Here is a 26459-nt window from a genome sequence, read left to right on the forward strand (position 1 = left end):
GAGCCTGAGGGCGAGGGCCGCACGTGTGAAGAGGGGAGGAGGAGATGGAGGAGGAGCAGGAGCGAAGCGCCACTTCCTCCCCGGCTTCTCCTCCCTTTCCGCCCCGCGAAGGGCGGCGCAGCGTGGACATGGCGGCGCGGTGCCTGAGGCGGCTGGGCTTTCCGCGCCGTAGGCCGCTGCCGCACGCGGGCCAGCCGGGCTCGGGGGCGGGAAGGGGCGCCAGGTGAGGCGAGGGCGCGGAGGGCGGGAAGCAAACGGGCAGGGGGTGGGAGTTGAGGCGAACAGGCCTCCTTGGCAACGGACAGGCCGCCCTAGCAACGGCGAGGACGAAGCGCCCGGGGAGGGTGGAAAGGCCGGAGCGACCCCTCATAGAAATGTAGAGTCTGAAGGGACCCTGGTGGTCATCTAGCCCAACCCCCTGAGATGCAGGAAACTTTCTGCCTAACGTGACGCTCGAACCCGCGACCTTGAGGTTAAGACAGGCGCCCCCAAACTCGGCCCTCCAGCTGTTTTGGGACTACAGTTCCCATCATCCCTGACCACTGGTCCTGTTAGCTAGGGATGATGGGAGTTGTAGTCCCAAAACAGCTGGAGGGCCGAGTTTGGGGGTGCTTGGGTTAAGAGTTTCAGGCTCCAGAAACGTAGAATCGGAAGGGACCCAGGTGGTCACCTAGCCCATCTCCCTGAGATGCAGGATTCTTGTTGCCCAACGTGATCCTCGAACCCGCGACCTTGAGATTTAGAGTCTCAGGCTCCAGAAGCGTAGAGTCGGAAGGGATCCTGGTGGTCATCTAGCCCAACCCACCGCGATGCAGTATTCTTTTTGTCCAACGTGGGGCTCGAACCCGCAATCCCATAGGAGCGCAGGAAGCTGTTTTATTATTCTGAATCGGACCACTGGCCTGCGCAGCTCAGCAATGCCTACTACTCTGACAGGCAGTGGCTCTCCAAGGGTTTCAGGCAGGAGTCTCTCCTTGGCCCCCGTAAAGGTAAAGGGACCCCTGACCATTAGGTCCAGTCGTGGCCGACTCTGGGGTTGAGGTGCTCATCTCGCTTTATTGGCCGAGGGAGCCGGCGTACAGCTTCCGGGTCATGTGGCCGGCATGACTAAGCCGCTTCTGGCGAACCAGAGCAGCGCATGGAAATGCCATTTACCTTCCCCCCAGAGTGGTACCTATTTATCTACTTGCACTTTGACGTGCTTTCGAACTGCTAGGTTGGCAGGAGAAGGGACTGAGCAACGGGAGCTCACCCCGTCGCGGGGATTCGAACCGCTGACCTTCCAATCGGCAAGCCCTAGGCTCTGTGGTTTAACCCATAGTGCCACCCGGGTCCCTTTAGCCCCCCTAGTGACCCATTAATAAAACTATTACTAGGCTAGGGCATTTGCAAACCTGAGCAGGGTCCGGTGTGGTTTCACATTGGCTGCAGGACTGTGTGTTGGGATTTCCTGTATCGCAAGGGGGTTGGACTAGATGACCCTTGGGGTCCCTTCCGATTCTATGATTCTGTCTGGAGATGCCCTGGATTGACACCCCTGGGACCTTGCTGCATGCAAGGCAGACGCTCTGATGTTGAAATAATAAGGCCACCCCCACCCTAAGTGTCTGGATGCAGGGAGAAGGTGCGTCTATATCTAGCTGGCTTTGGGGTTGAGAAGGGGCGGAGGAAGTGGGCAGTTGAACGATATTTTATTTCTTTGCTGCAACTTCAAAGGTGTGGGTATTTTCTGTGGTGGTGTCTCTCTCTTTGCACAGTGGTACCTCGGGTTACATACGCTTCAGGTTACAGACTCCGCTAACCCAGAAATATTACATCTGGTTAAGAACTTTGCTTCAGGATGAGAACAGAAATCGTGCTCCGGCGGCGCGGCCACAACAGGAGGCCCCATTAACTAAAGTGGTGCTTCAGGTTAAGAACAGTTTCAAGTTAAGAACGGACCTCCAAAACGAATTAAGTACTTAACCTGAGGTACCACTGTATTAGAATAATAGAATTGCAGAGTTGGAAGGAGCCCTGAGGTTAATATAGTCCAACTCTGCAATATCCAATACACTTTTGCTGATACAAAAATTGATGTCGGTAAGAACTTCGAACCAAGTCTCTAGCCCTCCTGGAAAGAAAGTTATGGGGCATAAGGTGCAGGTACTTTACCAGTGATTTCTGAAATGAGAAAAATATATCTTGTATATATATTTTGTGTGTGTGTGTGTGTGTGTGTGTATATATATATATAATAAAATATGTATATATCTTATAAAATATATCTTGTATATTTTTCTGGGTGCTGAGGAATGCTCCCTGTTGCTAGGATCATTGTGTGTGTCTCTGTGTTTCGGAGAGAGAGAGTCATCTCCATAATAAAGACCAACAAGACATTGCTGACTTCCCATAGTAAGCATGAGGTTCGGGGTGGTTGTCTCTGTAGTTTTGTGTTATGCCACACACCCTTCATGATAGTCATTTTGTGCCTGGTACCTCCAGCACTCTCTGAAGATTTGAAATGTGCCTACTTGTCCAAAAATGTTAGTGACTCTGTGTGTGCTTTTAAGAATCCATGTTTCATGGATGCATTTGATTTCCGTAGGCCCTGCTCAGGAAATGCAGCCCTTCAGAAAAAATCACCTAATCTTGAAGGTACAAGTATTTTTGTTACTAATTTTGAGCTCATAAAAACGCTTCGCAACAGTGAAAAGTTTACTGTGCTTCCTTGAGAAAAGTGTGCGATTTTAAGCTTATTTCTGTGGGGAAATGTCTTCGCTAAAAAGAATTAGACTTCCATCTAAGTCAATGCAATTAGGATAGGCCTATTTGTAGAACTGGCAAAGTTTGATTTTGATGCAGGCAATGTTTCAGCTAAAGTGGCTATGCATATGAATAATTGTTTGCCGAATTAAGGCTTTCATAGTTGCAGTCTATTCAAATATGCGTATCCTTTACTAATGTAGTTGTAATAATGTTCTTTTCAAAGTTGACGAAGGAATTATTTCTCTTCCAAGAAAGAAAACCTGGTGAGTAGTTTCGTTTAATGCTTTATTTGAGAAATTTAAAGAAGGGATGAGGAATCTTCAGATGCTATTGGACCCCAGCTCCATTTTCCCCAGCCACATGGCCAGAAAATGATGGAAGTTGCAGTCCTTCAATATCTGGAGAGCCACAGGTTCCCATCCCTGTCTTAACAAGTTGGGAGAATTGTATGGGAGGAGACAATCTCTTGGGTATCCTGTTCCCAAATCATTTAAGGAGTCAAAGGTAATAAGCAGCGCTTATTATTGGAAGTTAAGATGAAACAAGTATAGCTATTGTAAAATGAATTGATTTATTTCAGTAACTGACCAGAGTGTGCTATTGTAAAACGGATGGGGACCAACTTGGCCTGCCAGGGGTTCCCAATTTGGCCCGCAAGACCATTTGCCCCCTCCAAACCATGACCATCTGCCCTTCAGCTGACATCACTGTCTTAAAAGGGGAGCAGAAGGAGACTTGCAAAACCTTTCCCATGTCTGCCCCCTACTCGCTTTTAGTTTGTGATTTCAGAGGCTAAAAAAGGAAAGCACAAGGTGCCTTGGAAAAGGTTTTGTGAGCCTCCTCCAGTTCTTCTTTTAAGCCTCTTGAGATTGGGGACTGGAGGAAGGGGAAGATTCACAGAGCCATGCCCATCTGTTGCATTTGGTTCACAAGGCAGAGTCTGTAAAGGTTATGGCCGATGGAGTCAGAAAAATTCCCCAACCCTGACATAGATACTAAAAAGCAGGGGGGGACAAGATAATATGGGGCAGAAGCCAAGGAGGCACCACCTTCTGGAATTGCAGAACATATACTGTGCTTCACTACTTCATAGTGGAAACACTTTAGTATGATAAGTTATATACTGAAAACTGAATATTTAATTTTCTTAAATTTAGGGATAAGTTAGCAGTTCTTCAAGCTCTTGCATCAACTGTAAAGAGGGTAAGTGCTTTTTTGAAATGATACAATGCATGTAAAACTCTCCCAACAGTGCAAAATCACTCCCCACCAGCCACCAAGTTTTCAAATATTGATTTTAATGCTACTGTCTGATAGAGGGCATGATGTGTGCATATTATTCTATCCAAACTGAAGTAAGCATTTTATTCCAACAAAGTAATTTCGAGATCAAAAGTGATCTCAAATGGACCTTTGCACCAGTTTAGAATGATGTGCTTGGAGCACACAAGAGCTCATGCAGTGATACCTCTGGTTACGTACTTAATTTGTTCCGGAGGTCCGTTCTTAACCTGAAACTGTTCTTAACCTGAAGCACCACTTTAGCTAATGGGGCCTCCTGCTGCCGCCCACGCAATTTCTGTTCTCATCCTGAAGCAAAGTTCTTAATCTGAGGTACTATTTCTGGATTAGCGGAGTCTGTAACCTGAAGCATATTTAACCCGAGGTGCCACTGTATTTTCTGCTCTCCTGCAAAAATCAGTAACAGAGCAGCATACAAGGATAATCCTTGAATAGTGTCAACTGGAAAAATTCTTGCTGCATTGGTGCATTTTTTATGGATGAATAAGGCACCCTAAATAGTGTAATGCAGTGGTTTTCAAACAGTGTGCTATGGCACCCTGGGGTGCCTTGAATGATGGTCAGGGGTGCTGTGGGCAATACTGGCCTCTGTCCCTCTTTCCTTCCCTCCCTCCTCTGATTTTCTATTGCGTCTCTGCCTCCCGAAGGCTTTTCACAGCTGTTTGTTGCAGCAGCCCTGGCTACAACCTCCGCAGGCGAATGGTGCCTCTGGGACTGGCCAGGGGGTGCTTCCCAGGCCCCTGTGGGGCAGTGTGAGGAGGCACCTTTATTTGGGGCATAGGGGCAGCTCAGAGACCAGGGGCGGCAGAAGCAGGAGCCCAGAGGACTTCCAAGGAGAGGGGAGAGGAGGCTGAGGGAACACTTCACAGGATGTTCAAAAAGGGGTGAGAGGCTGCCAGTTTTGCAGGCAAGGGGTGACATAACCGGGCTCCCAAGCCCCACAGAGGTGCCGCAGAAAGAATGTAGTTGGTCAAGGGAGCTGTGGACTCAAAAAGGTTGAAAACCTCTGGTGTAATGGATGTATGGTTAATGCATAGTAAAAGTAGTCCTTTCTTATTGCAGAGGTTTTTGGTGTGTGTTGAAGCAAAATGTTTAGACACGATTTTTAACCTCAGCAATGTAGGAAGATGAATCTGTCGTGTAGATCTTGTCGGTGCAAAAGCTACAATTTAAACGCTTCATCCTCCTTTATTCAGGATCCCACAGCTCCTAACTACATGTTTCAAGACGACCCGTATCTTATTCCTAGAACCACTACTGAGTTTGTAAGTAACTCTCTTAAAACTGATTTTGCTAGAAAAAAATGTTTAGTAGGCTGGTCCACAGTTACAAGCACTTTTGTATGCATGGAAGGTTCCGTTGCCAGTGTGTTTTCAGGGTTGGGACTTCCCGTTTTGTCAGCCAAACTGACAGTAAGGGAACTGTTAGGGCTGTTTCTGAAGATGAAATGCTGGTTTTGTGTTGAATTCTGTGACAGATCACTTCATAGATTAGTCCCCCGCCCCAAAATACTCTTCATGTAACAAAACACGGCAGCACAAGTTGTTTTGGGGCCTCAGGTGCATGGAGTAGGCAGCCTGCCTGTCCTGCACATTATATATAATATTTGTGTATTAAGTCATACTCCTTAAACATCTGTGATATATTTTCAGAGATATATATCCACCAAAGTCACCCCGTTAACACAAGAACTTCTGCCTGTACAACAGGACTTTCTCCATGTTCCTCCCAACCTGTTCTGGGTTTTCCCTCAACCCTCTGGAGCAGATTTGGGAAGAGAAGAGGAGAGTAAGTCTCACTGTGCAGGTAGAAGCCCATGAACATAACAGGACAGCTTCACTGGGTGTTGTTGCTGTTGTTGTTGTTTAGTTGTTTAGTCTTGTCCGACTCTTCGTGACCCCCTGGACCAGAGCACGCCAGGCACTCCTGTCTTCCACTGCCTCCCGCCGTTTGGTCAAACTCATGCTGGTAGCTTTGAGAACACTGTCCAACCATCTCGTCCTCCGTCGTCCCCTTCTCCTTGTGCGCTCCATCTTTCCCAACATCAGGGTCTTTTCCAGGGAGTCTTCTCTTCTCATGAGGTGGCCAAAGTATTGGAGCCTCAGCTTCAGGATCTGTCCTTCCAGTGAGCACTCAGGGCTGATTTCCTTCAGAATGGAGAGGTTTGATATTCTTGCAGTCCATGGGACTTTCAAGAGTCTCCTCCAGCACCATAATTCAAAAGCATCAATTCTTCGGCGATCAGCCTTCTTTATGGTCCAGCTCTCACAAAGATCACAACTGGCTTCACTGGGTACAGAACCAGAATTACTGCTTTTGTGTTGCAGCAGTGGGGTGATAGCTCTCTTTAAATTCCCTACCTAGAAATATTTATCACTTCTCTCCCCCCCCCCCTGCACCCAACCCATTTCTCATACGGACTCTTCTTAACATTATCGACAAATGTAAAAGAAATTCCCTGGCGCAGGGTTCAAGGCCTAGTGGCAAGCCACTCCATAAATAAATTGAGCAACACCACTTGTTTTCATCAAAAGCCCTGCTCTTATTAAACTGTCCTGGTTTCTGGGGAGAAAAAGAGAGGTGCTTTCTTTTGCTTTTGCAAAAAGCAACAGCAGCACCTCACTGCTGCTTCCTGCAAAACAATATATATAACGATTGAAATGTGATGGTAAAAGCTTTAAATTGGAAATTTGACTTGATGGAAGTAAGAATGAGAGAGGAAAAGGACTAAATATTTGATTCAGAGGCCCTTTGGTAGGTTTTATGAAACTGAAGTATCGTGAATGGTAACTTCTACTTTTAGTAAAGAAAATAATATGGATACGTTCTTTTTCTAGCGTTTATTTTCCTTATCAAAAGAATCTGGGGAAAATGCAGCCAGATATATTCTTGACAAACATCCTAACCTTTTTGAGATTGACATAGCTGAACCTCATGTACCGGTAAGCTTTGTGGTTTTATTATCATCATACACATTAATTCTTGTTACTAAGAAAAACATCTGTGTCCTCTGAGCATTTCGTAAAATTATTCCATTGTTTTGAACACAGTTAATAGAACTGAACTTGAATCTGCTGTAGAAGCATCCTGCGTAGACAAACCTTTTTCTATGAGTTGTGACAGGAGTACGATAGAGAGCATCATGCACACCCTTGCCCTGGCCTTTGCCTGATCAAGTGCAGTGGTACCTCTGGATACGCACACCTCTGCTTGCATATCCTTCAGAATGCGAACGTGGCAAACCCAGAAGTATTTTTCCGGTTTTTGCCGTGCACGCATGTGCAGAAGCGCTCTATGCGGTAGACTCGTAATCTGGTGAACTGGGTTTGCGTCCCCGCTCCTCTACATGCAGCTGCTGGGTGACCTTGGGCTAGTCACGCTTCTCTGAAGTCTCTCAGCCCCACTCACCTCACAGAGTGTTTGTTGTGGGGGAGGAAGGGAAAGGAGATTGTTGGCAGCTTTGAGACTCCTTAGGGTTGTGATAAAGTGGGATATCAAATCCCAACTCCTCTTCTTCTCTACTGCGCCGCACGCATGTGCACAACAGGAAACTTTGGTTGCGAATTCCTCAGGATCCTACCGGAGCTCCGGAGGTACCACTGCATTGCTGTGTTGGCTATAAATGCTAATCTGGACTTAAACGGAAAACAAAGCAATTAAAAGGCGATAAAGGGCACAATCACTCCTCCATTTTTTTCAAGACAGACAAGGGGCTGGTGTGTGTGTGGAAGGTGGAGTGGATTTTTTGCACCTTTGTTGTAGATCCAAAGAAATGCTTATTAGACACTAGAGGAAACACTTATGAATTCCCTTTTCTTTAGATCATCTGAAAACAATTGCCTTCTTTCCCCCTTATTTTAGTGTCTCATGCCAGAAAAATTGCCATTGCAACTTGAAGAAGTTGGTGAGGATGCACTTAAGTATCAGATCCGTTTCAGAAAACTAAAAGCTTCGGTGGACATGTATGATCAACTCATGCAAGCAGGTACTAGCTAAAGCTACAATCCTATACACCCTTCTTGGCAGAAGGGCCTACTGAACTCCATAGGATTGCACTGTGAAATTAATTAGAGCACTTGGCTGAAGCTGTTATGAAATGTGGTTGGTGTTTCCTATACTGAGGTGTAGAACTATTCTCTGCTAAAACGTCTCCAAAACACTAGGTCTGACAAAAAGACGTATTTTTCGCTCTATAAGACCCACCAGACCACAAGACGCACCTAGTTTTTGGAGGAGGAAAACAAGAAAAAAAATACTCCAAATCTCAGAAGCCAGAACAGCAAGAGGGATCGCTGCGCAGTGAAAGCAACAATCCCTCTTGCTGTTCTGGCTTCTGGGATAGCTGCGCAGCCTGCATTCGCTCCATAAGACGCACACACATTTCCCCTTACTTTTTAGGAGGGAAAAAGTGAGTCTTATAGAGCAAAAAATACGGTAATTCATTTGTTACACCGTCTGAGAACTGAGGAGGGAGGGAGGCAGATTGTTCAGACCTTCACAGTTTCTCCTTCGTCAGCCACCAGAGCTGAAAACTATGAGAGTCAGCTTCAACAGCCCAGGGAGGAAGCTCTGACTCATAGAAGATTCTGCAGCAGAGATGCAGTTCCATCTGATAATTAGGTGGAAATGCATGTTTCTCTGTTTTATAAACAAAGATTATACTGCTTAATATAATAAGTGGTACCTCGGGTTAAGTACTTAATTCGTCCCAGAGGTTTGTTCTTAACCTGAAACTGTTCTTAACCTGAAGCACCACTTTAGCTAATGGGGCCTCCCGCTGCCACCGCGCCGCCGGAGCACGATTTCTGTTCTCATCCTGAAGCAAAGTTCTTAACCCGAGGTACTATTTCTGGGTTAGCGGAGTCTGTAACCTGAAGCGTATGTAACCCGAGGTACCGCTGTAATCTCTTAAGTGGTTTACATAAACAGTAAAAATTTAACGATATTCAATAAAATTTCCTATCAGCTAGATTTAACATGAGATAAAAACGCAACACGACTGGATGTCACAAATAAAACTGAGCTCTGTACAAGACAAAAAAAAGTTGAGTCCGGGAAATCTTGGGTAGATCCATAAGAGGCATTTAAAACTGATTACTGATTTAGGGCAATTTTTAAATGTTGTTGTACTTTTATTCTTATGTAAACTTCTTAGATTTTATATTGAGCAGTATTAGCAAAATAACGCTCTGAAGGATAGTTCACACACATGTCCATATCTTGAATTTGCAGCTGTTACATCACAGGACATTATATTGCCTGATACAAAAAAAAAAAATTGATACTTGTCCATAAAGACAGTTCACACGTTCTGCTCAAAGACATTGAGCTCCAAGTGATGTAATGCACATGTGAGCTAGCTAGAAACCTGGCTTCCACTTTACTTTCCTCCCCATCTGCAGGAACTTCTGTATCTCTGGAGACATCAAACAGCCTTCTTGATCTCCTATGTTTTTATGGCGATAGAGAACCTGATCAGCTGAACTCTACTGAAAATAACAGCAAATTGGAACAACTGGTAAGCAAGTATGGTAGAGGGTGGATGTTGTTTCACCCAGATAGTATCGTATTTTTCGCTCCATAAGATGCACCTAGTTTTTAGAGGAGGAAAGGGGAAAAGCCCTGTTTTTTGAGGATCAGCTCAAAGTTGTGCAGCTTCTTTTGCAAAGGGGAAAAGCCCCGTTTTTTGAGGATCAGCTTAAAGTTGTGCAGCTTCTTTTGCAAAGGGAAAAGCCCCTTTTTTGAGGATCAGCTCACAGTTGTGCAGCTTCTATTGCAAAGGGGGAAAGCCCCGTTTTTTTGAGGATCAGCTCAAAGCTGTGCAGCTTCTTTTGCAAAGAGGAAAAGCCCCGTTTTTTTGAAGATCAGCTCAAAGTTTTTATGGTTTTCAACTCACAGTTCTGCAGCTTCTTTAGGAAAGGGAGCTGTTTCTACAGCTTAAAGACAGATAATCTAATCAGCCAGTCACATGTCGCTGGGGAAACAAACAGCCTCCGTCTGCAGAACATTTAACAATGGAGGTCTGGGCAAGGGGCCGGGGCCAGAAAGGGAGCCAGCGATCGACCACACATTCGCACAGACATTTCCCCATACTTTTTAGGAGGAAAAAAGTGTGTCTTATGGAGCGAAAAATACGGTATATAGCATTACAGAAAATAGGACTTGAAATAAGATCAAGGTATTTCTAAATTACTGTGATGTGTCTGTAATCTCAGAGATGGAGTGCTTGAGAGGGAAGAAAGCGCCCACCTTTTCACGTGTTTCCATAGGAACTCCTGCCAGCTTTCACCTGAGGGGGGAATATTAAAACTGCTGTCAAGATATCTATCTCTCTGATTACTCTTTGTGCCAGTCCTGCATGCTAACTTAGATAAAATGCTTTCTAAGCTTTTGAATGCAGAGGTGATTCTGGCATGCTAGTAAGACTGATCCTGGAAATCTTGTTGCAGGAGGAAGCTTCAGAAGAAAGGAAAAAAAGGAGAAACTGGCAGAATGGGAACCGTGGGCTTAAGTGGAGGTATGAAAAATGACACCAGTTCCTTGGTATATACCGTATTTTTCGCTCTATAAGACGCACCAGACCACAAGACGCACCTAGTTTTTGGAGGAGGAAAACAAGAAAAAAAATATTCTGAATCACAGACGCCAGAACAGCAAGAGGGATCGCTGCGCAGTGAAAGCAGCAATCCCTCTTGCTGTTCTGGCTTCTGTGATAGCTGCACAGCCTGCATTCGCACCATAAGACGCACACACATTTCCCCTTACTTTTTAGAAGGGAAAAGGTGAGTCTTATAGAGCAAAAAATACGGTATTTATCTGTACTTGTATTAGGTAGTCCAGAATATGTTTTCTATGCCGTTTAGCCCTTTTAAAAAAAGATTAATTGTGGGGCAAGTAATATTCAGACCACATAGTGGTAGGTAGCTGAGTATAAGCATGGTGTACTGTTTAATCCTCCGAGTAAATTCTCAATTTTATTTATTTAAAATGTTTATAGTCTTCCCTTTATCCAAAGATCTCATGGCGTGGGAACAATACAACTTCATTTAAATTGGGAAATCCATAGCAAGTAAAAACTATAAAATTCATGCTACGATTTATCAAGTTTTGGAAACGTCTTTTTGATTTCCAAGCAATCAGATGCAATTCTGATGCACGGAACTGTGACCAAAATGTGAGCAGACTTTTAAAAATATCATGTATAACATTCCTGAAATGCCCTAGATAGCTGAATATTAAGGATACTTTTCTGGGGAAATTGTGAAAGACTTTTTGGCATATACTCATAAAAATGTGTATACTGAATGCGCTGCAGGACAGCCATTTCATGTCCTCAGGTACATGGTAAAGCAACAGAAGAATGACTATACTCATACTTGATTGACCATCTGTGCCATGGTGTCTAAATTTGCAGATTTGGTGCCATGTATTTGCAGATTTTTATCCATGTTGCCTGAAATGTATAGTCTTTGCAGTTCCTGATTTTAAGGTTGCATTGTATGTTGCGCAACAATCGGTGCAATCCAACTAAGTTTGGATTTTAATAAAAAACTGATATCGCTTCCAAAAAAAAATAATACACAGTGTGCATGCTTTTGAGAAGGTGTAAAAGTATATTGATATAAATCACGTTGATACAAGTAATGTTTTCCAATTAACAGGGAGAACAATAACGCTGAAAGAATATTTAACCTAATGCCAGAAAAAAATGCACATTCGTATTGTACAATGATCAGAGGAATGGTGAAGGTACAGTTGTAACATTATTCCGCACTTGCTTCTGTTATTTCTCCAGATTAATATATTGGTTTTCCTAAGTTTATTCTAATTCTAAAAATCTAACTCTTTCCCCTCCATATCCTTCCAGCATAGAGCAGCTGCAAAAGCTTTTGACATGTACACTGACTTATTGAATAACAGGCTTAAGGGTAAGTTCTAGGATTTTTAAATATACATATATTCCACACATCACATTGTTGAAACTGTACACCTAATGACTCGGTCCTGCCTTTGTAGTGTATGCGGTGCAAGATAAGGCATGGTGTGGAATAATAATAATAATAATAATGATAATAATTTTTATTTATACCCCGCCCCCCCCCCCCAGCCAAGGCTGGGCCCAGGGCGGCTAACAAGCAATAATAAAAACAAATTGAATGAATACAACTTAAAAACAAAATTAAAATACAACATTAAAATATTGAAACCTCATCGCAGGAGGAGAAAGGAAAAGAAAAAAGAAAGAGGGGGAGGGAATCAAATTGGCTCCCAGCCAAAGGCCAGGCGGAACAACTCTTTCTTACAGGCCCTGCGGAAAGAAATCAGATCCTGCAGGGCCCTGGTCTCATGAGGCAGAGCATTCCACCAGGCCGGAGCCAGAGTTGAAAAGGCCCTGGCTCTGGTTGAAGCCAATCTAACTTCCTTAGGGCCCGGGACCACTAGGGTGTTGCTATTTATGGACTTTGAGGCTCTCCGTGGGGCATACCGGGAGAGGCGGTCCCGTAGGTACAAGGGTCCTAGGCCATGAAGGGCTTTAAAGGTCAAAACCAGCACCTTAAATCAGGCAGAGAGAAGTTTTCTCTGTCTCGCTTTTCCATCTCATGCTGGAACCCAGGGCCATCCACTGAAGCCGAACGCTGGAAGATTCAGGGCAGACAAAAGTACTTCACATAATGGACTTCGTTCCTAAAAGATGTAGTGACGGCCACCAGCTTGGATGGCTTTAAAAGGATCCTTTAGCTAAGATTCCTGCATTGCAGGGGGCTGGACTGGATGACCCCTGGGGTCCCTTCCAACTCTACAAATTCTATGATTCCATGAAAAGAGGATTGGACAAATTCATGGACTTTCAGAAGGCAGTATTCTTCCTACATGCTGAGAATGGCATGTGGGAAGAATGCTTTTTTGGGGCTTTCCATGGGCATTTGGTTGGCTTCAGGATACCCAACAGTGTCATCTGTACTAGAACTGTCAGTGGTGCTTTCAGCGTCACTCTCAATATCAGAATCTACATCTATGTTGGCATTGATGGGGAAACTGTGGAGAACCTCTCTCTCCTGTCGTGTAGTGCATTCTACATTCCTAGTAAGAATCACTGTGTCAGAATCAGGCAATAAAACTCTGTGCTGACCTTTCTCATACCCCATGAAAATGCCCTGTGCACCTTTTGCACTTTGGGGTGTTTCTACCCACATGTGAGACCCGGAAACCTGTAAGAAGATTTTCCCTGGAACAGTTTCTCAAAAGGAGAACTTTCCATACCTGCTGAAACCTTTCTTACACATGTCTCATGCTCTCAGACACTCACATGATATAAGCAAGCATTGTGCCACTGCTGGAGCAGCACGGGTGGATAAAAATCCTAACAAGATAGGCCTTTGTTCTGATCCAGCAGGACCCCATATTAAGTTGTTTATTATTATTATTATTATTAATACCCCACCCATCTGGCTGAGTTTTCCCAGCCACTCTGGGCTGCTCCCAGCAGAATATTAAAAACACGATAAAACATCAAACATGAAAAACTTCCCTAAACAGGGCTGCCTTCAGATGTCTTCTAAAAGTCAGGTAGTAGTTTATCTCCTTGACATCTGACAGGAGGGTGCTCCACAGAGCAGGCGCCACTACCGAGAAGGCCCTCTGTCTCGTTCCCTGTATCTTCACTTCTCGCAGGGAGGGAACCGCCAGAAGGCCCTCAGAGCTGGGCCTCAGTTTCCAGCTTACTGTGCTTTGGTATGCCCCATGGAGGACCTTAAGGTCTGCAAATAATAACACCCTGAAGGTCCCAGGCCCCAGGGAGATTAGACTGGCCTTGACCAGAGCCAGGGGCTTTTCGGCTGTGGCCCTGGCCTGGTAGAACGCTCTCCCACAAGAGACCAGGGCCCTGTGGGATTTGACATCTTTCCGCATGGCCTGCAAGACGGAGCTGTTCCGCCAGGCCTTTGGTCGGGGTTCAGTCTGATTCTTTTCTTTCTGTATAAGAACAAGCATTAAAGAGGCCTCCTGGCCCGCTCACAGGTTCTTTCTTTATAAGACCAGTGGTAACAGTTGGCCCTGGAGAATATTAACCACTCTCAATTTTACCCATGGACTGCCATCGAGATTTTAATTTGCTCTGAACTAATTTTAAGATGTATTTTAATTAATTGATTGCCTGTTCTTATGTTCTTTGTATACTGTGTTAGTTTTATGATGTTAGCCGCCCTGAGCCTGGCTCCAACCGGGGAGGGCAGTGTACAAATAATTTTATATTTTTTTAATTATGAGTGGGACATTCCTTCTCATTCCCTTCCCCTGTGTGTCATGCCATGTTACCCGAAATATATGGCCACATTTCACGCACATACATTTTTCTCCCTTTGGGTGGTGCTTGGATGGACACCTGCCTTTCTGACACACTGGGTTTCCGTTTGCAGCAATGATGATTGGCGCAGGGGTACGGACCTCAGCTAGATCATGGGAGCTGATTGTGAGCTATCTGCGTTCCGGCGTCGCTGGCGTGTGGCTGGCTTCCTGGAAACAGGCTTGCAAGAGAATTTCGCCTTACACTGAGCTGCCTTACAAATAATCGGGGGGGGGGGGGGACCCAAATACAAAGAAAGCACATTCTGTTCAGTACAGTTGCTTAAAACACAACTTTTCATTTCTTCCAGCTGATGTGCACACCTTCAATGCGTTAATCGTCGCAGCTTCAGAAGTGCGGGAAAAGTACACTGAAAGATGGGAACTTGTTGAAGTAAGAAGTAATAACTAATTCAGGAGCTTTTAATGTATTTTTGGCATGCCAAATATTTATTTAGGTGAATTTATATCCCACCTTAGTAGGGACGTGGGTGGTGCTGTGGGTTAAACCACAGAGCCTAGGACTTGCCAATCAGAAGGTCGGTGGTTTGAATCCCTGTGACGGGGTGAGCTCCCGTTGCTCGGTCCCTGCTCCTGCCAACCTAGCAGTTCGAAAGCACACCAAAGTGCAAGTAGATAAATAGGTATCCTTCCTGCGGGAAAGGTAAACGGTGTTTCCGTGCGCTGCTCTGGTTCGCCAGAAGCGGCTTAGTCATGACCCGGAAGCTGTACGCCAGCTCCCTCAGCCAATAAAGCGAGATGAGCTCCACAACCCCAGAGTCGGTCACGACTGGACCTAATGGTCAGGGGTCCCTTTACCTTTACTATATTCCGCTTTTTCGTTATTAGGCAATATTCAGGGTGGTTGTGGGACTCAGGGTGGGTTATAAAGAAGCCTAAATTTCAAGTGTGTGTGTGTGTGTGTGTGTGTGTGTGTCAGTGGAGGGAAATCCCTGCATCTTCATAAAAGCTTCAGTCCAGTGCTTGCTTGCTTTGTTTCATCTTGGTTAATAGGACTTGCTGAACCAAATGGCTCAACAGAAGATACAGCCAAATCTGCTCACTTTTAATTCTGTCCTGAAGACTCTAAGGTGGTGTGGTGCCTTTGGCAAGAGTATGGCCCTTCGCACACTAAATGAGATGAAGGCACTAAATATAGGTAAGTTCTCAGCTGTCTGTTAAGATTGTCCCAGCAAAGCTTCTCAAGTGGTGAATATGTAGGGCAGGAGTCTCCAAGCTTTCCTTACCTTGGGCCAGTGTCTCGAGCGACGATCGCACGGAGGGCGGGGGAGCACGTCCATATGCGTGCGCACACGCTATTTCCATCGCACTTCCGGGTCAGAGGAGGCCCATGCGCACAAGCTATTTCCAGTGCTTCTCCGACTCCGAAGTGGGTCCCTGCGCCGCACCGGTAAGAGCGGGCAGTGGCGGGGCTCGCCACGGGCTGGATAAACGAGTCCCTCGGGCCTTATCCGGCCCCTGGGCCATAGGTTGGTGACCCCTGATATAGGGACTGCATATACGCAATTCATGTAGTTCCCTCGCACACACTACCTGCTCAACAAAACTGGAATTCTGGGAGCAGTTTCAGTTTCTGTTAGGGGGTACTCAAGTGAGCAGAATATGAATTAATGGATTTTTGTATCTCGGCCACATCGTCAGAATTGGCTGGTTCAGTATATGCCTCTCTGTTTGTTTTTAGAGCCTAGCCTTGCAACCTTTGACCATCTTCTTGGCATCTTTTATAAACCAGGTATGTGATTCCTAAATTAGAACAATATCTAGTCAATTTGTTTCTGTAGTCTTTTGACGTTTGAACCGCAGCCCTCCAAGGTGCTGCACTGGAAGCTCCTCCTGGCTTTGCGCTAAACACAGGAATCTTCCCCCGCATGACTCCTGCATTCTGACCCTTCTTCCTAAGCTATAGCATAGATCTGTTTAACCAAAGAGGCATCTGAGTGATGCTGCCCTGCTGCAAGGCTAAAAAGAATTTTAAAAAATATTGCATCCAAAATGTATGGTGTTTATACCACTTATTGGAGAAATGGTGAGTCTTCCTGAAGACTAGTTTCTCTAGAGGATTTGGCCAATACTGTTAATTAAGGTACAAAACTATTATATGTGTTACTAGGGTGCAGTGGGAAAGCTGTTGATAATTCTGCCCCTCTTATTAACAGGAGATTGCTAGGCACTTTGGCAACTCTTAAGACCCTAATAATAATAATAATAATAATTTATTATTTATACCCCGCCCATCTGGCTGGGCTTCCCCAGCCACTCTGGGTGGCTTCCAAAAAAATACTAAAACACTGCAATACATCAAACATTAAAAGCTTCCCTAAACAGGGCTGCTTTCAGATGTCTTCTAAAAGTCTGGTAGTTGTTGTTCTCTTTGACATCTGGTGGGAGGGCGTTGCACAGGGAAGGCGCCACTACAGAGAAGGCCCTCTGCCTGGTTCTTGGCATTTGACTGTCCCAAAACCTTGTGAGGTGGAATGAGTGGTTGCTACGGCAGTCACATTCTCATTTGGCATTTTGAAAGTATAGTATTGCCTTCTTGGCCAGCTGGGCCCTGCAGCAGTCCTCAGCACCAAATACGGATTACGTGTTGTAGAATCTGTCTACTGAATGTGTGTTCTTAATGGCGCCATGGCGTGTCTTGTTATTCTACAGCGGCGTCTTCTCGAGGCGAAACAGAAATGATCTATGAAGTAATGGATGAGATTAAGGGAAAGCGTTTTTACCCACAGGACCCAGACGATGGTATGAATTCCCTCCTATATTCTGTGGTGATCTTGCGTTATGTGGGACTAACGTGAATGGAAAAAAATTGCCTTTAAAACTTTGTGTGAGTGGTGGGCTAATGATTGGTTTTCCGTACAGAATAAAATATTAGGTCCGTGTTCTTCACAAGTCGTTGTGGGTCTATAAAAATAGCAATCTAGTCCACACACACGCACACGCACCACAATAATTCTTGGGCTCCATGATCACTGCAGATGGTGACAACAGTCACGAAATTAAAAGACGCCTGCTTCTTGGGAGAAAAGCTATGACAAACCTAGATAGCATCTTAAAAAGCAGAGACATCACCTTGCCAACAAAGGTCCGTATAGTTAAAGCTATGGTTTTCCCAGTGGTGATGTATGGAAGCGAGAGCTGGACCATAAAGAAGGCTGATCGCCGAAGAATTGATGCTTTTGAATTATGGTGCTGGACTCTTGAAAGTCCCATGGACTGCAAGAAGATCAAACCTCTCCATTCTGAAGGAAATCAGCCCTGAGTGCTCTCTGGAAGGACAGATCCTGAAGCTGAGGCGCCAATACTTTCGCCACCTCATGAGAAGAGAAGACTTCCTGATGTTGGGAAAGATGGAGGGCACAAGGAGAAGGGGAAGACAGAGGACAAGGTGGTTGGACAGTGTTCTCGAAGCTACCAGCATGAGTTTGACCAAACTGCGGGAGGCAGTGGAAGAGAGGAGTGCCTGGCGTTATCTGGTCCATGGGGTCATGAAGAGTCAGACACGACTAAACGACTAAACAACATGCAATTTTTTTGGGTGGGCTTGTGCCTGCTTTACTTTGCATAGTATCTGTCCTGGACTGGCTGGGCCCAGAAGAATTGTGGGTGGCACCAGCTGGGGAACCCCCAAGGGAAGAAAGCTCAGAGCCTGGGAAGTGGTGATGGGATGACAGTGAGTGGTCAGAGGGAGAAAACTGGGAGGAAGAAGTGTGGAAGCTGAAGGGGTAACAGGGTTTAGTGAGCGGGGAGAGTCTGTGGCAGAGAGCAGCCCAGAAGCTGAAGCAGGAAAGGAGGGAGGCCAAGAGGCAGAAGAGCTGGGCCAGTGAAGTAGCCATAGGTCTCCCCCTCCTACTTTGACAAGCTCCCCTCCCCCTAGTCACACAGGACCAGAAGAGGTAAGAAGAGGGAGGAGCAGGAACAGGCAGTGTAGTCTCAGGTTTCTTGCAAAGGACCTGGGAGAGGAGACTTGGACGGCTGTGGGAATGCAGGGATCTTTAGACTCCACAACTGCCCCATAGGGACAAGACCTACCAAGAAGAGTTGCTGTGCTTATTAGGCCTGGCTCCCCTGAGCAGGCCTTGTTTCTCCTAATGAAGAGTCAACTTCACGTACCCCATGTGATTTATTGCTGGCTTGGCTCCCTGACCGTATCTCACCCAGCTTAGTTGAAGGCTGCTCATTTTGGAAGTGCCATCACGGTGGGTATCAGTTGCATATGTACTGTGCCTTTGTTAAGTGTTAACAGGTTGTCATATATCCCATTGGGGGGCGGGGTGGTCTACGCTATGATCAAATTAGTTTTAAATTGTCTCCTCCTCCCAGGAAAACCTGGGAGTAGTAGTTGGGACCGAGGACTTAAGATTCTTTTACACTGAATTCTCAGCACTTGGCCAAGCTACAATGGACAGTATTCTGTAGTCAAAGCCGTAAAATAGTATAAAGCTTGTATGTTTGCATTGTAGATAGGATCTTAGATATTACCTTGGCTTAAAGAACAGTTTTACCAGACTTGTGTTGGTTTAGACAGCGGTTTGTTTAGCTGTTCAAATTTATTTCAGTAATGCTAGGAAGCCTGGCAGATGTGTTTATCTTCTGCACTGCTAGATGTTGAAGATTAACATTGTTTGCTGTTTCTTCTTTTTAGGCAACTTTTTTCCAAGTGCCATGAAAATAGTAAGTGGATTTGATTCCTGCTTTCTAACACTTAGTTGTCTATTATAATGGCTTTCTATCTACCTGTGAATTCCCTTGAATAGTTTATAGTAAAAAACAAAACCTCTAAGCCTCTACTCAGATTCCCCTTTATCCACAGCTGCACAATTCTTCCACATATACCTCTTTCTATTCCTTCAAGTTTTTGGTTTGATTTTACAAACCATTATTCCTTGTGATGCTCCATCATGCTCTTTAACTTACCGTATTGGAACAAATAACCTAAATGGACATGGAGCAGATTAAGCTTCCAAACGTTGAATGGAGGAGCGTTGTAACAGAGTTTGATTTTAAGGGGATGGTGGGAATTGGGATCAAACTGGCCTAAAGCAGGTTTCATATTTTACTCGTACTCGTAAAACCTTTTGTTGGCATCACATACAACATCCAAAAGGGACGTGGGTGGTGCTGTGGGTTAAATCACAGAACCTAGGACTTGCCGATCAGAAGGTCGGCGGTTCGAATCCCCGCGAGGGGGTGAGCTCCCGTTGCTCGATCCCTGCTCCTGCCAACCTAGCGGTTCGAAAGCACGTCAAAGTGCAAGTAGATAAATAGGTACCGCTCCAGTGGGAAGGTAAACTGCGTTTCCGTGCACTGCTCTGGTTCGCCAGAAGCGGCTTAGTCATGCTGGCCACATGACCCGGAAGCTCCCTCGGCCAGTAAAGCAAGATGAGCACCGTAACCCCAGAGTCGGCCACGACTGGACCTAATGGTCAGGGGTCCCTTTACCTTTACCTTTTACAACATCCCAAAAAAACCAAATCAGTACAGAATTACCACTTCCCCAGTGCAACAAAACATATGCTAAAAGAAAGGAGACAGAGCAGTCTATCATCACATCTCTTGGTCTCCAGGGAGATCAGACGTCTGCAGTGTATTTCGACGACAAAAAACCAAATAGAGATATTTAGCCACTAACTTGGTGATATCCTGATCATTCCCCAGCAATAGAAATTGTATGACCTCTGACTCTGGTTTCCATTTGGAGATATAGAGTTGATCTAGAAATTGCTGGCGGAGATCAGCATATAGTTTACAATTGACAAATATTTTGATGTTCCACATTTGATGTGGGTGCACACTTGCTTTTCGAACACAATCATTTGCCCTTAACTGCAGGACACTTGCGAACCAAATATAAATATATATGGGTTCCTCCCCCTTTGCTGTACGACGCTAAGATTGGGAAATGGATGGTAATATACCCCCCAAATTCCTGTTAGACTATTGGTGCCCTGCTGATCCAAAGAAATAAAAAGATAGCTCCTTGTAGCTCATCTGAATCTTCTTTCTTACCCTAGCAGTTTGGGGTGGCTGTTACGTCTTGCCGTTTCATGATCATTTGCAAAACTTTGCTTTGGGAATACCCTTCTCTGCTTGCTGATGAAAGTGAAGGGAGCTTTTGTGTAGTGCACTGTGTGGCAGGCTGCTGCATGTCTTTAATATGAGTGCTCATGCTATGTGTCTTGATTGCAGTGCCTCGACCTCAAGGATATTCAGCTTGCCTATGAGCTACATAACGTGCTGGAGACAGCAGAGAACAGGAAAATGTTGGGAGACATTGGCCAGCAGACTACTTACTGGTATTTATTGTTTGGTGCTCCCTGGGTTTACAGGAACAGGAAGATGAGAATATGTGCTTTCAGTCTGGATGCAGTTGTACTTCTAGGCTCAGTTGAAGATGTTCGCTTTTGCAATGAAAGCATTTTATGTGGGCATATACGTTGGGGGACATAATAGGAACCAGTTCATCTCCTAAGAGAGGGACGCGGGTGGCGCTGTGGGTTAAACCACAGAGCCTAGGGCTTGCCGATCAGAAGGTCAGTGGTTCGAATCCCCGCAACGGGGTGAGCTCCCATTGCTCAGTCCCTGCTCCTGCCAACCTAGCAGTTCGAAAGCACATCAAAGTGCAAGTAGATAAATAGGTACCGCTCCAGCGGGAAGGTAAACGGCATTTCCGTGCGCTGCTCTGGTTCGCCAGAAGCGGCTTAGTCATGCTGGCCACATGACCTGGAAGCTGTACGCCGGCTCCCTCGGCCAATAAAGCGAGATGACCACCGCAACCCCAGAGTCGGTCACGACTGGACCTAATGGTCAGGGGTCCCTTTACCTTTTACATCTCCTAAGATGTATGGGAGAGGCCATACTTTGAGTCTCTTCTGTATTGAGAGAGTGAAATTGTAACAGGGAAGAAGAAATGTTGAAAAGCGTTTTCTTTTGAACCTCCCTTTCTCATGGAACACTCTCCTGATCACAACTGACTTGTCAGTTTCTAGAAAGTAAATCAAGCCATCCTGGTTCCACCAAGCCAGTTGAATAGTTCAGGTTATATGAGCGGCCCGTTTTAACTTGGATAGGCAAACCACATAAGCTTAATATTAAGTGTTGAGGTTGTTACATATCCTGTATTATAAGCTTTTGAAATCTCAAGTTGTGCTGGGATTTTGCTTATTTTATTTTTCTCCTCTCACTACAGTGGAAGGTTTTTTACCTTGCTGTGCATGATGGAACAGCTTGACGTTGTAATGAAGTGGTATAAAGAAATGGTCCCATCAGTAAGTATTAGTGTGTTGACTTTACAGCTTTTTTTTTTTTTATGTTGAAACTGCAGTGGACCAAAATATTTTGCTTGTTTCATCAGATGTTTTACCCAAACTCTCAAGGGATGCTGGATCTTCTTTATGCATTGGACACAGCGAACCATTTGGAAATGATTCCCCAGATTTGGAAAGGTTAATACTTTTTTGTGTTCTATTTATTTCAATATACATTAGTTGGTTTTAACTTTTCTAGAGTCACCAAACTTTGAAGATCTGAAACGATGAGAGCCACTGTTTGGTGTCACCAGCCTGATGAGGGGAAGTTATCCCCTTTGCTTCTCCTTAAGATAATTCCAATCACATTTTTTGCAGCGAAAAGGATTACTTCTACATTTCTATCCACACTGTGCATAGTAATGTAAAAGAAAAGAAAAATCCCTGCTCCCAGATGCTGCTGCACTTTCAGATGAGTTGGGTGGTAGTTTCAAAATTTCCCATTATGGGACGCGGGTGGCGCTGTGGGTTAAACCACAAACCCTAGGACTTGCCGATCAGAAGGTTGGCGGTTCGAATCCCCGTGATGGGGTGAGCTCCCGTTGCTCGGTCCCTGCTCCTGCCAACCTAGCAGTTCGAAAGCACGCCAGTGCAAGTAGATAAATAGGTACCGCTCCGGTGGGAAGGTAAATGGCGTTTCCGTGCGCTGCTCTGGTTCGCCAGAAGCAGCTTAGTCATGCTGGCCACATACCCCGGAAGCTGTACGCCGGCTCCCTCGGCCAATAAAGCGAGATGAGCGCCGCAACCCCAGAGTCGGTCATGACTGGACCTAATGGTCAGAGGTCCCTTTACCTTTACCTTCAAAATTTACCATTAGCTTATTGCTAAAGTTCATCTGTTCTCTGTTATTAGAGCGGGATGCAAATACTGCTAGAATAATAGGAGTTTAAAAATGTGGCCTACAGCCAAACCACTGGGATTGATGGGCAGGAAGCCGCTTTGCGTGGCTTCATTTCTGAGTGCCTTTTACCCTACCCCTGCACAGATATCAAGCAGCTTGGACATGGCCACAGACCTGCTATGACAGAAGAGGTTCTGGCCCTCATGGCCAGAGATACGCAGCCTCCAGAGGTGAGTCTAGGTGAGGCTCTTGCGGTGTGGAGAGTTGGTTCATCTGGACCAACAATAGTCACAGCGTAATTTACAATAGCATATTGTAATACAGTGGTACCTCGGGTTAAATACTTAATTTGTTCCGGAGGTCTGTTCTTAACCTCAAACTGTTCTTAACCTGAAGCACCACTTTAGCTAATGGGGCCTCCTGCTGCCACCGCTTCTGGAGCACGATTTCTGTTCTCATCCTGAACAAAGTTCTTAACCTGAAGCACTATTTCTGGGTTAGTGGAGTCTGTAACCTGAGGTGTATGTAACCTGAAGCATATGTAACCCAAGGTACCACTGTATTGAAACATACTACAAAATAAAAGCATTAAAACTGTTCTTATAAATTGCATGAGTAGCTTGAGTAAAAACGGTGAAGTTACTCAGCCTATCAGCTACTAAAAGCCCAGCAAAAAAGGTGGGTTTTTACCACAGAGTCTGGGAGAAATGCAACTCTGGATATATTTCAATATACCATTGGTATATTTCAGTAGCTTCTCTCGGCTAGTCACTATTGCTAAAAGCTTAATGGGAAGATGTTTTCTGCAGTATTCCCAGTACTTTTAGAACTTTCCCCCTACTTATTCATTAGGTAAAAAGTGAATTTACTTGGATGCGTCAGTTTCTAAAAGCTACAGTATAAAAAGATGCTTGTGTAGCGTCCTCTGCTTTTGTGAGCTTAAACATTTTGGTTTGTCTAATATTTTTCAGACTCGAGTAGCATTTGCTGACTGTGCTGCAGATATAAAATCTTTCTGTGAGGCACAGGAAAGGAGACAAACAACCCTAGAATGGACAGCCACTTCACTGGGTAATTGTACTATATTGTTTGCCAGGGCTGGGCGAATGCAGGAAGCCTGGTAAGTAAAGCAAGGGTAATTCACTGGTGACCAATGTAACATTTGTAAGCTTATTTGTATCATATTTCAGGTTTCAGTTAATATTTAACTCCAGTGACATTCATGTGTTAACTGCCTTGATCTTCCCTACAAAAATTAATCAGGAAGTATGTCACAGGTAGTTTAAATGCTTTTTGTTTTGGTTTAGAAATATATGACTAATGTAACAGTTTTGCAAGCTTGAGAATTTGTCTGTAACTTGGGTAACTTGGATTTTGCCACCTCCCAAAATCTGCAGAGCGGTGAAAAGATACCAGGGAGTTTGAGACGCTTGTGTTTCCTTTTGAACAGTTAGGCACAGCGGGGACTGCAGTGTCTTTATGACATATGGTTTATTTACACATATTAGGCCATTTTGGGAAAGCCATGGCCACCCATGTGATTCAGTACTTAAAAGGATGTTGCATACATTGAAGGGACCTTCAATGCATCATGTTTTACTTTAGTAACATGACTTTTGCATTCTTTTGACTTGAGTGCTAAATTCAAGATGTGTACAATTGAAAAGGGCATTAGTACCTTCCTAGGTTCAGAACTTGTGTTTCACAGGCATAGTTCCTTTTTGACCAAATGCATTTTTTGCAGAAGGGGTTGATGAGAAATGGGTTAGGTCTGATCTAAGGACTGAAACAGCTCGTATCCCCTCCTTAATTAAGAACAGAACTTTTTAAAAAATCAGTGCAATTCAGAACTTTTCTCTCCAAATAGGAACGTGCTGGAGCTGTTTAAGAAACACAATCGAATCCCCAGGTAAGTTCATTTACCGCCCAATGCCCCTGTTGTTTACCGTATAAAAGAGATAGGGGATACTTTAAATCTGTCCCTCTTCCTTTTCATTATTTCTGCCCCACAAATAGATCTAAAAAATACCCAGCCCCTTTTATCCCTTAGTTAACTCTTTCCGCAACTCCGAATGGTGCTTTCTGCTGGGCTCCGCCACATGTGGAGGACAAACCCCACCAACAAGGGCTCTCCTGACTTGGGTTATGTTCTATAACGAGATGTTTGCAGCTGCTGCAGCATCACATTTCCTTATTTCTTACACGTTGCTTGTGTTACGTTGACTGCCTGGTATGCTTGTGGTGCAAACTGAAAGTGAAAACAGCAATTGACGTGTCTACTTAAAGTATGAAGAATTGTATGTTGCAGCTTGATTAGCATCTGCCCCTAAATACCATGAAACCTGATAGGCAGAGACATATTTGGATCTGAAACATTGCACGTTTGGTGAACTCTCCTTTCCAGTACTTAACTGTAAAAGAATTTAAGAATCCCTGTACATAGGGGAGTGAAAGCTGGAGTAGACTCCTGTCCCAACACCTTCTGCACAAAGAGCTAAATTCCATTATGTACTGTTGCTGCTCTTCTAACCACAACCACTTCCTCATGCCTAGGGTTTTTGTAGCCTTGATCTTGGCTTTCTCTAAATCTGGTGCCTTCAAGTCCTTCTGGACTACCAGCTCCCATTAGCTCCAGCCAATAGTATAGTCCAAAACATCTTAGCGCTGGAGCAAGAATGTCTTAGATATGAGCGATATTTTTCATGCAAGGGTAGCGTAACTCAAGCTGTGAGTTCCTGCCAGCAGATCTGCTGTATAATCTTTGTCCCTGCTTTCATACAGAGCTTCTTAAGAAAGGAAGGTTTCATTTTGTTTGGTTGGATAGACCAAACCTCTGCTTGCATATGGGGGCTTGTCCTTTGGGGTGACAGCAAAGGGATACATTTGGTACTGTTAGCAAATGGTACTTGCATATAAAATATGTCAAGAAAAAAATGAAAAAAACTTGGCTGAAGTCCCTGGGTCAGAAACCATTGTGAAATTTTATCCCCCCCCCCCCCACTAGTTAAGATTATAGTTCTGGGAATAGAATAGTGTGTTAAATGCAGCCTTACCATGAATACCATTGGAGCATCCATGCTTCTTTCTCTCTCTCATGCAGTGATTTGGTGATGGATGAAGTCTTGAATTGCATTAAGCAAAGCAAAGAGCCAAGTCAGGCCCTTGACCTGGTAAAGTTTGCTGCAGACTTCAGCTTACAATCAACTTCAAAGCTTGCCAGGAGAGCTCTGGAAGAATTTCAGCTCTCCGAAGAGCAAAGGTGAGCTTCGGGAAATGGGTGAACTGTGGATGAACACTTTTGAGTTCAAAGCAATGTCCAGTCTTCACTCCCAACTGCCTCTTACATTGCTCCTGCCTCTAACCATTTTTAATCAGACACAGCTCTGCCAGCAACAGGAGGGTTGTGCCAGTAATTTGATGGGGCTTTATAATACCCACTTAACAATTTTATCTCTGAGCTCTGTACTTTTTTCCTTACAGGAAAGTTCTGGCTGATATGACAGCAGAAAGCAGCGACAACAGTGATGGTGAATAGATGCCAGGAAGGGACCCCTTTCTGTTTCCTGAAAAAAGGGATGCCTCTGATCTGGCATGTGGCAGTCAAAATGGCTATACTGGACTTTGCCTGGTTGCTAGTTTTACATTCACTGTCCTGATTGCTGCCTAATCTGTACTTGGACATGTCCTGTGTTGGAGAGACTTGTCCCCTTTGCATGTCACCTTACTCTGGAAAGCTAGAATTTCCTACCTGCAACAGAGGAGCAGAGCAAAAAGACAGTCATTCCGTTGCCTCCACCAAAATGGTTAAAAATAAAGCGTAATACAGTTTTCTTGCTTCCTATTTGTGATTATGATCTTGAGAGAATATGCGGCAGTATGTACCTGGTGGGGATTCTCAG

General features: G+C 44.8%; 1 protein-coding gene across 2 annotated transcripts; it reads left to right on the forward strand.

Moving 5' to 3' along the window:
* The first annotated feature begins 29 nt into the window (after positions 1-29).
* PTCD3 (pentatricopeptide repeat domain 3) lies at positions 30-26388 on the forward strand. 2 transcript variants are annotated; one of them, XM_080976727.1, is made up of 24 exons: positions 30-223; positions 2588-2637; positions 2972-3011; positions 3906-3951; positions 5247-5315; positions 6888-6992; positions 7912-8035; positions 9453-9568; positions 10500-10567; positions 11712-11799; positions 11918-11978; positions 14703-14785; positions 15406-15550; positions 16094-16144; positions 17065-17154; positions 19058-19086; positions 20602-20708; positions 21602-21680; positions 21767-21857; positions 22705-22790; positions 23532-23680; positions 24428-24469; positions 25661-25819; positions 26041-26388. In XM_080976727.1, the coding sequence occupies exons 1-24, from the start codon at positions 45-47 to the stop codon at positions 26093-26095; spliced, it is 2112 nt and encodes a 703-aa protein (XP_080832853.1). In that variant the 5' UTR covers positions 30-44; the 3' UTR covers positions 26096-26388. The 2 variants fall into 2 exon arrangements, with proteins under 2 accessions (XP_080832853.1, XP_080832854.1); XM_080976728.1 differs by lacking the exon at positions 30-223 and adding an exon at positions 358-376.
* The last annotated feature ends 71 nt before the right edge of the window (positions 26389-26459 follow it).

The sequence above is a fragment of the Podarcis pityusensis genome (genome assembly GCF_964106645.2).
Source record: "Podarcis pityusensis genome assembly, chromosome: 13".
NCBI lineage: Eukaryota > Metazoa > Chordata > Lepidosauria > Squamata > Lacertidae > Podarcis > Podarcis pityusensis.

Excerpts from the sequence above, each read along its gene's own strand:
- PTCD3 (XM_080976727.1), top strand. The coding sequence starts at position 45 with ATGGAGGAGGAGCAGGAGCGAAGCGCCACTTCCTCCCCGGCTTCTCCT. Across the intron at positions 20,709-21,601 it reads GGCCAGCAGACTACTTACTG|TGGAAGGTTTTTTACCTTGC; the intron begins GTATTTATTGTT and ends CTCTCACTACAG. Across the intron at positions 25,820-26,040 it reads CAGCTCTCCGAAGAGCAAAG|GAAAGTTCTGGCTGATATGA; the intron begins GTGAGCTTCGGG and ends TTTTCCTTACAG.